General features: G+C 36.6%; 1 protein-coding gene across 1 annotated transcript; it reads right to left on the reverse strand.

Annotated features, from left to right (window-relative positions):
* Positions 1-692: 692 nt before the first annotated feature.
* Positions 693-11,621, reverse strand: tmem230a (transmembrane protein 230a). The gene is made up of 4 exons (XM_023296374.3): positions 11,483-11,621; positions 7,384-7,498; positions 5,471-5,593; positions 693-1,493 (listed from the first exon to the last, which is right to left on the reverse strand). The coding sequence occupies exons 2-4, from the start codon at positions 7,483-7,485 to the stop codon at positions 1,353-1,355; spliced, it is 366 nt and encodes a 121-aa protein (XP_023152142.1). The 5' UTR covers positions 7,486-7,498; positions 11,483-11,621; the 3' UTR covers positions 693-1,352.
* Positions 11,622-12,967: the final 1,346 nt, after the last annotated feature.

The raw sequence follows: 12,967 nt of genomic DNA on the forward strand, positions 1-12,967 counted from the left end.
TCAAAGTGAAGTTCCACACCGCCAGTGCTATAAGCTCCTGAATAATTTAAACCGATGCTGATTTAATAAGTGTTTGTTTGTGCAGGCAGAGGATCAAATGTCTTTTTTTCCCCCTTTTCCAGCCTTTAATCCCCTGATGGCATCCAGCTTAGTGGTAACCACAAGAGGGTGTCCTTTACCTGATGTTAGTGGCCAAACAAGCAGGCAAATTCTACTTGATGGACGCGTGAGTCCTATTTTTTATACTTTTTGTGAGAAATATGGTGGGAAAAGGGTGGTTTCTGAGCGCATGTATAGAGATAAACGCTCCATAAAGTGTTCATAAAAGCAGATAATGAATTAAACTGCTCTTAGTACAGCCGTTAATACAGATATTATTTCTGAAAATAAATGTAACCTTCACTTTTTGTTTCTCTGTAAATAGTGTTGAAACCACATGGCAGAGAGCTGATTCTGTCTTTTATTAACAAAAATGATGCTTTAAAAGCTGGTTATGTTGTGTGTTCATTATATTTATTGCATTATAACTGCAATTTCTGAAGACAAGAAAGGAAATCCTTGAAGTTTTCTTTATGAAATGTGTGAGCATCATTAGCAAAGTTTCTTTGTTCGAAACCTTACAGAAAGTTTGATTCTTTCGATATTAAATGCAGTCAAAGTCAAGCGATGTAATAATGTCAATAGAAAAATACTTGAAGCTTTACTTCACATTTTTTGTTTTATTTCACTTTTAATTACATTTTTTTTCAATCAAAGCAAATGTATGTAAAAATACAAGTTTCTTAAATATTCCAAAGTTACAGAATATACACCAACAGCAATGCTTTATATAGGAAATAATACATTACATTCAAAAATATAACCAGTCTTGATAGTTCTGCAAATGCAACCCTTCAGGATAAATATAGCTTCCTCTGTTTCTTATTATATAATATAATAAATTTAGAATATACCTACTTAAGACTCTATAAAACTACTGTGCAAAGAGCACAAAGATGTTCAGTCATGGACTAAATGAAAGGCATCTGTACAGACTTGCCACTTGTTTGAGTTTCATACCAGCAAAATGTTGCAGAAGCAGCTGCTCCTCTACTCATTAAAATGCTCGTTTCACTCCTAATAAAGCTGCAAATATACAGTCTCTAAGGTCCGTCGAGCTTCTGTGTGGAATAAAACAGCACAGAGAAGAGAAAAAAACAAGATACAACAAAAAAAAAATCAACAAAACCCCTGCTTGGACATGGCAGAATGCTGACAAGATTGAGCTTTTTGCTACATACATTCAGAAAGTAAACAGCAGGCAACAGTCTCAGGATACACAGTAAGGCGAAAATCAGCAGCTGCCATGTGGCTCAGTCGCCAAAATCTGGGATGTCGTCGTAGGAGTAACCCCGGTAACCTTTGGCGGCGTAGTAGGCGATTCTCAAATGGTAAAATCCAGGAAGGAAAACGAGAATTCCTATGATGATGACAGGAATGGTGCGGTCGGGATGCTGGGAACAGAAAGGAGAGCAAACAAGAATCAAATATTACTTCATTCTGAGGGATTTACGAGCTTTATTTAACGGAGATGCATCACAGCTGCTACTATCACCGTGTGTAGATACATATCACTGCCTGGAATCCTGTATTTGGTAATGAGGCGCCGGAGGAAGTACCATGGCATTGTACAGAGGACATTAAAGACTAATGCACTCATCACGCTTTAACATACTTATCTCAATGTTGCCTGCAAGCGCAACATAAACATCCTGCAAATGAAAAGGGTGTGCAGGAGGCAGGGGAACGTGACGGTTTCATTCATCTGTCAGAAGGTCTGGTTTCATGTAAATCAGTCGTTTTACAGGCGAAGGGCAGCTACAACCAGCAGGGAGCCTCAATGATGTGTTCCAATTCACCACCAGATGGCAGTCTTGTGCACAGAGTTGCAGCATCTTTTTCACTGAGATTTTGAAAAATGCACTTCTGCATAGGCCACGGCAACTGGCATCATTTTAGTCTAGTAATGAGGCTTTAAAATTTTCGGTTTTCTGTCCCTAAATGCACACAAAAGCTTCAGAAAAGGCTACCAAGTTGACCCTCAGTGATAAACTGAGTGATTTTATCTTCTATTTTACATGTATCCTTGCACAAACCTGACCATAGATTGCTCTGCTTATAACTGAAAACTGTTGTCATTCCTGCTTTTAAGGCAACAGGTTAAGTGGGCTCCATTTTCCTTTTCTCTGCTGCTATAATGTGTGTTCAAAATCTCCCTTCACAATCCTCACTGAACCCTGTGACACAGCTTCAATTCACTGGAAAAACACATAAAGCACCTAGAAACAAAAGGGAAAAAGATTAAACCATATTACTTCAATGTAAAACTCCTACCACTTCTTGCATTAGAACATGTTTGCTTTCTTTTCCCTCCACTGTCTGCTCCGACCTTGTATAATCTTCTAGTATTAGATATGCTATTTTAACTCACGTGGGCTAATTGGCAAGAGCAGCAGACGGCTCAAATACTCCGCTGCTGCTTTCATGTCAGATCAGATTTTCTGCAAATACGATCTGCAGACTGAGGGGAGAGAAAAAAAACATTCAAACGAACCTCCTACTGATAATTACAAATATAATACGTGCAGCTTGGTTATCTCCCACATGGTGACAGGAATTTAGGGGGCAGAAACCAAAGCAGGGGACGCATCAAAGTTGGCACTGAAAGCTGCAAAACATCATTGGGCAAATTCAAACGCACACAAAAAAGCGTTGAGGCCAAAACAGCAAGAGCATAGAGGAAAACTGGCAGTGGGACAGTAAAATGTCAGGATAGCTGCTCAATTACAGCTATTTAAAGGCGAGATTAGCTGCAGCGTGGGTGTTTTAATTGCTGCTTCAGTTGAAATTTTGTAGTGTTGAGTCTCTAAATGTGTGTCAAAAGTAAAGCTGGGTATCATCTGCAATGTTTAAGAGGTGCAGACTGAAATGTCCTCATGGTACCGAATACCAATAATCATCACGTACCCAAAGCCAGCACTGAATATCTAGTCAGATTTAATTGTTTTATTATTCTCTGATCTAACAGATCCTAATTAATCATTTTTTAGGCATTTTTCTTGTGCTGTTTATGCTCAGGCAGCATTAAAATTAAATTGTTCCACATGAAATTGGAAAAAACTGTTTTTCTCAGTACAACACATTTATATATGAAAGTAATTTAGGTTTTAAACCCAGTAAACCAGGTTTTGCATATACAGTAGCATCTAAATAATTCAGGAAATATATCTAGGTAAGTTAAAGGCGTATGAGCATCTGTATACTGGACAAATAAAAACTTTTACAACTGTCTTTGGCTGTATTCGTGTAAGTGATAACACAATCTTCATGGCTGCAAAGTAGAGGCCACAGTGAAAGTTATGCAATCTGATTTTTTTTTTTTGTATTTTATGTATTTTCTCAAATGACATTTGAGAAAATACATACACTACCGTTCAAAAGTTTGGGATCACCCAGACAATTTCATGTTTTCCATGAAAACTCTCACTTTTATCCATGTGCTAACATAACTGCACAAGGGTTTTCTAATCATCAATGAGCCTTTCAACACCATTAGCTAACACAATGTAGCATTAGAACACAGGAGTGATGGTTGCTGGAAATGTTCCTCTGTACTTGTATCTAAATATTCCATTAAAAAACAGTCTTTTCCAGCTACAATAGTCATTCACCACATTTTCATTGAAAAAAAAAATGTTTTTCTTTCAAAAATAAGGACCTCTCTTTGTGACCCCAAACTTTTGAACAGTAGTGTATATTCTCTTTGTTGCAGAGAGATTCAGATTGACATCACACTGATGTCTGTTTGGTAAATATGAAGCTACAGCTGATTAGCTAAGCTAACAACAAAGGCTGGAAAAACATCTAGTTATGCTCCATCATCCAAAGAAACAAAGTAAAAATAGTTTGGAAAGCACATAAGCCCCAGTAAAACTGCAACTTGTCATTTTTTAGTTTTTCTTTTGATTGAACAAAGGATATATAGCATGCTAGTGAGTTTCAGACATGCACCGCTTCATATTCTAACGTGCAGCTAGCTGTGACAGCAATCTTACAAGGTCGGACTCAGTAAAATTTCACTTTTAACACGACACGTTTGAACTGCATGCAGTCATATTATCGGAGATGCACAACTGATATATTTCGAGCTGTGTGAAGTGGTTGAGAGAAGTGTTTCTCCACATTTCAGCACCAATATTGCTCCAAAAACATGACAAAGGGCAACAGTTTAAATGTCAAAATCATTGAACAGTCTCACATTTATTACAAACTGAAACCTCTATGAAAGTAATGCTTTGCTGCATTAAAAACAGAGTCGACAGGTTGAATTAAAAAGACTGTTAATGACTATAATCCAGATTTTGTTAATGGTTAACAGGAGATAAATTTTAGTTTGTTGCTTCCAGCTGTTTGTAATATTGTTTCCTCTGAGTTATTTAAATACTTGGAGCATCATACAGCAGCAGGATACAGATGAGCACCTATAAAGACAGATACTTGATACACATTTATGCATGAAGCAGCAGTAAATTCTTAATTTCTTAGTTCTAAATTAAAGTGTGACATGAAGACTGGATCAATTAGCATCTGACAGCAAGTCATACAGGTTACTTTTCTTCACCTCAGACAGGTTTACTCCCACATAGAGCCAGTTTATAAGCTAAATATCAAGCACATACTTTGCGTCTCTGTAACGGTCATTTATGACCGAACATTCATGTAAAAGTGAATGACAGAATGCTGTCACATTAACAGACTGATGAAGCTAGCAATGTTACATATCTTATATCTGACAACTATGGGTGCTAGCAGGCGGGTTTTGCCACCTAGCTGCTTAGTATCCCCTTTTTCTAGCCTTTATGCTAAGCTATGCTAACCAGCTGCCGCTTTATATTTAATAGGCGGGCATGAAAAATGGCATCAACCTTCACATTTAGCAGACAAGAAAAGAAAGAAGCTTATTTCCCAGACTACAATGACTATTCTTTCAACATCCACATGCATTAGAGCTGCAGGCCGTCAGAGGTATTTGCAGTCACATTCTGAACCCAAAAAGACAAAACATAAACACAAAGCTCCTCCAGTTCGCATACAGGAGCAACACGCATGGAGATATATCTTCTAAACAGGATTTACATTGAGAACAGACAGGAGGCAGGCAGCTTAGACAAAAGCAGTTCTGTCACAAATAAATTTCAGGAGACTTATATTCTGGAAACAAGCCTGGCAGGGTATTTACTGTCACTTCTAAGGAACCAAAATATTATGGGGAGAAACTGACATGCTTAACAATGAGCTTTCTGGCAACAGAAGAAGGGAAAATATTTGAGTCTATATGCTGGAGACACATTACAGCTGCACTTTCTCTACAGCCAAGAAAAAATGTGGACATGAGACTCATTTATGTAACCTTTCAGTGCATTTAACTCACCTCAACTTCTATGGTTCCTGACAGAAGAAGGGCCCCAAAGATGATCAGCAAGGAGCCAATCAGAAAGAGGAATATTGCCAGGGCGATTGCCTTATATGGGACCCTCGGTGGGCTTTTCTTGAACTGTCAAGTGTTAAATTGTTGGACAAAACACAGAGCATTTAGTTTTCTGAAATGTTTCGTTTTCATTATGTGCAAATTAACAGTAGCGTAGCCGTGGTGCAGCGTAAGGATTATGTTCAGAAAGTAACAATAAAAACACGGTTATTTCATCTCATATCAAAGGCCTTCTGCTCAACCATCTCTTATGTGCTTTAAACCTTTTTTTTTATCAGAAATTGTGGATATTTAGAGGGTGTCTGGGAAACTTTAGAACAACAAATCAAGGAGTTTCCAAGATAAATCTTTTAAAAATTACCCAAGGATCCATTTTGATCCTATCAAACAGGTTCCACAATGATCATGATGACAGATTTACCAAAATCTACATCTCACATTTCCATTAAACATACGTAGATGCCTGAAAACTTTCATCAGTCCATTATCTATACACCGCTTGTCTTCTGTTTACAAACCATAAAATGTTACAAACGTGGGCCGAAGTGAAGCGTGATGTCAGAGTTTGTAGGTCCAGCCAAGTGGCCAATCAAAAGTAATGTTGGGGGGGTATTTCGAGTATTCAGATGTCAAAATGAATATTCGGATACCACCACAATGACCAAATATTCCGATATTCGGGGAAGAAAAGATCTTAGTTATATGTACACAACAATTTTGAAACTCCAGAACTGTGTTCTATTTGAATTAGGTTATCTAGCAATGTTTATATTTTTGTGGCACAACTTGTCATACCCGTTTATGAAGGTATGCAAAAATCACCAAAAGTAACTTTTAAAAAAAAAATTTGTGACCCACTATTTCACAAATGTTATATTTATAACTATTTCACACATATTAAGAAATATTCTATACGTTTTGCGTTAAATCATTGTTATATGTAGCTACATATAGTTCATAAAATACCTCTAGTTGACTTCTGCATTATAAAATTTTTTGTTATTTTGTGCTTAAAGATGAGACTTTATATAACGGCATCAATTATTTATTTATTTTTTATATTTCAAGCCAATCATAATTAGACATGATGCTACAATACTGGGCAAGTAGATGTGTTGTGTAGGACTAGAAGAACAGATATCAACATCTAGTCCTACACAACAGATCTACTTGCCCAGTACTACAGATTCTAAATCAATGACATGATGAGAAATAACAGTGAAATTCAAAAGTCAATGCACAAAAACAAAACTTCGGAAAGTGGGAAACTGAAAATATATATATTTATTTTCAAAAAAATTCAGACAAATTCAAGTTGTTTGAGCAGAAATGGTTCTAAAACTTTGACAGTTTCGATAATTCTTCAGTCACATCAAAATATATTCTCTACTAAAGCAGCATAGAAGAGAAAAAACAGCCATGTAGCTCGTTCTTTCACTGGCAGCTAAACTAGTATAGTGCTGTGCAAATTCACCCTGCAACTCTCTATGGCCCCACAGAACATTAATCTAATCATCATGGAGTTGGTCTGTGGTTACCTGAAGACCTTAAAAACTGTGTACACTGAGGTGAACCGCTGCTGTTTCAAATGCAAACACTAAGTACACTATATGTTGAGTTTTTCTCTGCTCACTGCACTTTGTATGAAAATAGCTGATGAGTAAAAAACTATTCACAGCATTAGTTTAAAAAGCAACCTCACTTTACCTGAAAACTTTTGCACGGCACCGTTTAATTAAAGCAGCCTTCAACAGTCCTGCAGGAAGTTATTAGTCGGGATTTATCTCAGATTAATTAGCCTGTGGTAACAAAAGTCGGACTAATTACCAGCATGCAAACAATCCCAGTTTTCTCACCTGTAAGTCTATGTAACCGTCATCATCAGCAGCCAGCCGTGAATATTTGACCTTGTTGTTGGATATTCCAGCAGCCAGCATGTTGCCTCTAGTTGCCTTCATTATGGCACCGGAGCTGCTTGAACAGAAAAAAAAAAAAAAAAGAGGCGAAGAGAGGTAATCATCCAAAAAAAGCTTTGCAATTATCTGGCATTTTTCAGCTGGAGGTTTTAACGAAGCACACCGATCAACCACAACGTTAAAACCACTGATAGCCGAAGCGAGAAACATAAATCGTCTAGTTAGAGTGCAAAGTTCTGCTGGGAAATTTTGCATTCTGGCATTTTTATGGATGTTACATGTCTTCCTACACAATATTTTATAAGTTGTTTTAATGCTGTGGCTGATTATATCTACGACGTTTTGAGTTCAACCCCTTTTTCTGACATTTCAACCTCACAAAACTAGTTCATTTTGTGAGTTTGGCTGATTAATCTGCACTGATAGGACGCCTATCTGCAAAACTTGGCTCTGACACTTGCAGATGTACATTACATGAATTTATTACATACCCGAGATGATTCATTGTATATTTAAATTAAAATTGTTTTTACATAAGACATCTGTAACTGTAAAATACGAGCACAATATGGTTGTTGATTCCACTGTGGCATTATTGATGCACCACACTGACTTTAACTGCTGCTCTCCGGAAAGCATGCTGTCTCTGTTTTGCTAGCAAGCATGGAGGGGGTGATTAACGCCGCCACAATCATGAAACTTTAGTCGATGATTAATTGCCACACAAACAATTAACAATTTAAATTATTGTCTTGAATTTGCTGATCATTTTATGTCTCTATTAGGTTTAGATTAGTGGCATTAGTGCCTGTTGCTACCAACTTATTTTGCTGAAAATCCAGCAAATCGTCTTCTTTAAGTTATTGGGTTTTCTCCTCATGATTTAATTTGGCTTGAAACCAAAATAAGTGGAGCTGTGGTGCTGTGCTTTTCAACTCAATCCATGTTGTTAATGTCAATAGATGCTCATCAAAATGCAGACGGTTGAAAAGCAGTTGGTGCTATTAAATCATAGCAAAGGGGGCAGAAATAATGATTGATTGAACATATTTCAATCAATCACTATTTCTATGCATTGCGAATATACAGGTGAATGGAAAAAAATTATGAAAAGTGATTAAGTAGTTATGTAATAATTGTGACAAGCCTGGGAATGACGTCCAATTAATCCTATTTTTAATTTTCTAAAACTACCATTAATATATCAGAATTTTTTTTAAAAAATCTGTCAAACTTCAGACTGAAGATCCCAAATAAAAAGCTGCTGAACTGCAACATGAACACGACGGATAAGAAACACTTTGTCAAACACAATAAGTCTCCTTATCCTTATCACCAGGCTGGAGTGAGATTTGAAAGAAAAATCAACACATTTACTCCCGTCTAATTAAAACTGCAAATTAGAGAGTTAATAACAGAGTCTGGTCCTTGTACAGGGACTTCAAAGGTGGAAAAGGTTAAAGAGAGACATTTGTTTTTGATTAAACTAGTGAAATAAACACCTGATAAATGAAGGAACATTTTAACTCTGATGTTTGAATCTAAGTGTTTCTGCTCATTGATTTATAAAGCTGTGAGACGCAGAGGCCCGATGCATCCAGAAATATTAACAGACAGCAAACGGAGTACAGTGTAATCAATAACTCAGAATCTATTGTCACATCCTCTAACAATGTGCATGCTGTGAGCAAAAGCAAGTTTTGAAAAACCTTTGAAAAGGCGACTCGAGTAACAAGACTGAGAAGTGAGTGAGCAGAATACACTCAGTCCCTGTTTTCATTTCCACTGTGTCACTTCTGCTTGTGACTCAGTGGAACAGAGAGTTTCAGCCAACATTCGACACAACTTTCCAGTTAATATTCATTCAGGGACCAAGGTCGCCGGGTGGCTCTGTTTAAAGTGTTCATTAGCGAAATGAGACGTCTGCAGAGAGGTCTGGGGAACCTCTGATTCTCCCGTTTTTATACAGAATGTGGGTTTTTTTGGTCACAAAAGCTGCCTATAACAAGGACTCGGTGAATCATTTGCTTCTTAAGATCTGCTTCTCCCCACCTTCCAGCGACAAATCATTTCAAATGAAGTTTCTATAGAGAGGAATTTATACCAATCCCCCGATGCAGCGTCTGCACAAAGACAGAAAGAATGAAAGTACCAATCTGCCCTGCAGGGACTGAAAGAAGTGTGACTACACATGCGATCTGATTTACCATGATCTTCCTTAAGGCCTAAGTTGTGTTTATGTTTGAGACTTTGTGTGTCCTTGTACTCGAGCTAACCCGAACCCCCTCCCTCCGAGAAAACTAAATCCATGACTAAAAACCGTTGTTATTGCTTTAGCACAGTGTGGAGGAGCTTTCAGAAACATGCTGTTATTTTTGTTGACAGCCGTCACATCAACTTGCTGAAAAGCCTCAGTGGAAAGGAAAGCTCCAGGTTACAGTTATTGTGAGTATTTTCCGCAGCAGGGGGAAGCTGTGGATTTAGCTGAAATGGAGATAATTGTTTTATGCGAAGACAATTCCTGGATGTCTCTTTCTAACATCTAAGAAAAACATATGAGGCTTTGCATCTGTGATAAATGTGGGAGTACTTACTAGTATTCATGCAGACTGGTTTCAGAGGGAGAAACAGAACCTTTAGTGGCAAAAACACATTCAGATGTAGATTTTTTGATGACTTATTGATTTTTTTGTTTGTTTTGTTGCAGGATTCTACACTGAAACTCTTCCAAGAAAGTTTAAAAGATCATTTTAGATGAATATAATAGGATGTAAGTTACAAAAAATTGAACTGAAGAAAATATCTAGGATTTGTTGCTTTTCTTAAGGAGGGTTGTAATGAAGTAAACTGGATTTATGATGCAGAATTTCAAAAAATTTTGGCTGTTCTATTTTCCTAAAAGACTACACTAAAACTACACTATAGTTCAGGGGATGGTTTGAAGCAGCATTTTAGACGGATAAAAGAACATAAAAGTTGTAAAAAATTAAACTCAAGAAAAGATTTGAAATTTTCTGTATTTCTAAGGAGGGTTGTAGTGAGGTAGACTGAATTTATATAGCAATATTTTTTTAAAAATGACTATTATGGTTCCCTAAAACACTAAAAGACTACATTACAACTTCAGGGGAAGTTTAGGGCAGGATTTAAAGCATTTCAGACAAATATAATAACATGTGAGTAAAACAAAATAAAACTTCAGCAAAGATCTGAGATTTTTTGATTTTCTGGAGCAGGATTGTAATGAGGCAGACTGTATTCATGATGCCGTATTTCAAAAATGTTGGCTATTCTGATTCCCTAAACATAAATAGCATTACTATTTCTAGTATAATACATAGCTTTTATTTATTGTACTGTGTGCCATAAAGATCTTTCTTTATCCTCAATTATGGGGGTAAAGTTAATATTTTAGGTGAAGCATTTCAGGCAAGTAAAAGACATATCATTCATAAAGACACAGCTTAACTAAACATAACATAAAGGAGAGAAATGCTGAGATTTTCAGTATTTCTAAGGAGGGTTGTAATGAGGTAGACTGGATTTAAGACCTTGGCTATCCTGGTTCCTTAAAAAGAAATACTATTATTCTTTTGACTAATATTCAAGACTAATATTCACAGTTACATATTGCACTGTAGTACTGTCTGTTTCAGAAAGAAAAGAACTTGTTTGTCCTTTACAGATGGCTAAGCTAGCATTTTTGACAACCTTCCACTTATCTATACCATCTAAAATCACTGTTCGTGGGGCTAATTCCTGAGAATAAACTATGCGTGCACGTTTAAAAGGTCATATCTGCACACAACTTGTTTGTCAGCATTAAGACACCAGCAAACAAGGTAAAATAAAGCTATTAACGTCCATTGTAACAGCTACGTTAACCTGCTTTGGTTGCTCTAAGGCAGTAAGTTAGCTTATGTTCACTAATTAGCTGGAGCATTAGCTTCCCGGGGGTTATGCTATTTAAAGCTACCCAACGTATATTGACGTATGTATCGTTTCTCCACTGTGATTCTTGTTTTTGTTCGCTTCTTACCTTTACCTGAGGTGTATTTAAACACCACAAATGTCTCCTTGTAGCTCAGACAGCCGCTCAGCGCTGCCACATCCACATTGTTGTCATTGATTAAAAACTACGTCAACTTCCTTATTTTGGTCACCACAGCGCATGCGCACGGGTGTCTCGTCCTGCTGAAGTTTATTTAAGGCTGCAAGTAGCTTATTCATGATGCAGGCTGGTTAAAATGTGCTAATTATCAGTGATGTGAAGAAAAGGAGATCGTGATTTTTAACTTAAGTGATAATATTAATTCAGCAGTGTTAGAACATGAATTTACAAATTAATTTGAGTCAGCTTTATTGATATACACTATATTGCCAAAAGTATTCGCTCACCCATCCAAATATTCAGAATCAGGTGTTCCAATCACTTCCATGGAACCAGGTGTATCAAATCAAGCACCTAGGCATGCAGACTGCTTTTACAAACATTTGTGAAAGAATGGGTCGCTCTCAGGAGCTCAGTGAATTATATTATGTCTCATTACTAACTCCATTACTAACAATATCAATCAATTTTTAATGCAGTGTTGTTCTTTGCCTCTCACAGGTCATGGTTCAATGAGGATAATTCAGTTGTTTACATGACACTGATTTTTTTTTTTTAAAGTTACATTTTAATTTTTTTTCTTTTCTTCTGCCCCTCTTCTGTTCAGAGTGGGGTTGCAAATATGTGAAATGTACCATTTTATGTTGATTACATTTATTAAGCCAGCAGAAGAAATTTCATTCCGAAAAAATACTTTTAACATTTTTAAAATTATTTATACTTTAAAATGGATCAATTTGACCCACAACATAACAGGAGGGTTAACCTTTTAGATAAATCAGATGCTTAATTTGATTTGTTTGCTTAAATTTATTGTGTAGCACGATAGCATATTCCTGTGTCATTTTATGTGTGTAGGGCTACAAGTTTATGACAATAACTGACCAGAAGAGTTTGTTCTTTGCTTTTTTGGTAGAATAAACAGAAACAAACTCCAAATATCTGAATCCTTCCTTCACGACATGCAAAACTCAAAATAGGATCAGTTACATATAACATATCTGCAGTATCTTAGATATTTTTTGGACTGCACACTTCTTAGATATTTTACCTGGAATTTACTGGAGTCACACTCCTAGTTTGGGTAACTTCACTTTGGATTCCACCATCCACATCCATCCCAGCTGTTCCTTAAACCTCTGGTACTTATCAGGGCCTTTTTTATACTTTAAAAAGAAAAAAAAAGTACTGTCAGCTGGAATATGCCATAATGAGTTATAGAGCAAAGTATGTCTACAATATTTTAAAAAATACATGGGAATATATTAGGTAAAATTTCTTTGTGTAAAATGTACATGTATGGTTATTTTGTTATCAAATACTTTATTCTAAAACTGCGAGAGTAGTGCAGAAAGATTACGTCATTGCAGCATTGGTCCATCAACAGATTTCCACTGTCTGATATAACTGAAG

This window comes from Amphiprion ocellaris, chromosome 17 (genome assembly GCF_022539595.1).
Source record: "Amphiprion ocellaris isolate individual 3 ecotype Okinawa chromosome 17, ASM2253959v1, whole genome shotgun sequence".
Lineage (NCBI taxonomy): Eukaryota > Metazoa > Chordata > Actinopteri > Pomacentridae > Amphiprion > Amphiprion ocellaris.

Excerpts from the sequence above, each read along its gene's own strand:
- tmem230a (XM_023296374.3), bottom strand. The coding sequence starts at position 7,485 with ATGAAGGCAACTAGAGGCAACATGCTGGCTGCTGGAATATCCAACAAC. Across the intron at positions 5,594-7,383 it reads ACGGTTACATAGACTTACAG|TTCAAGAAAAGCCCACCGAG; the intron begins GTGAGAAAACTG and ends AACACTTGACAG. Across the intron at positions 1,494-5,470 it reads CAGGAACCATAGAAGTTGAG|CATCCCGACCGCACCATTCC; the intron begins GTGAGTTAAATG and ends TTCTGTTCCCAG.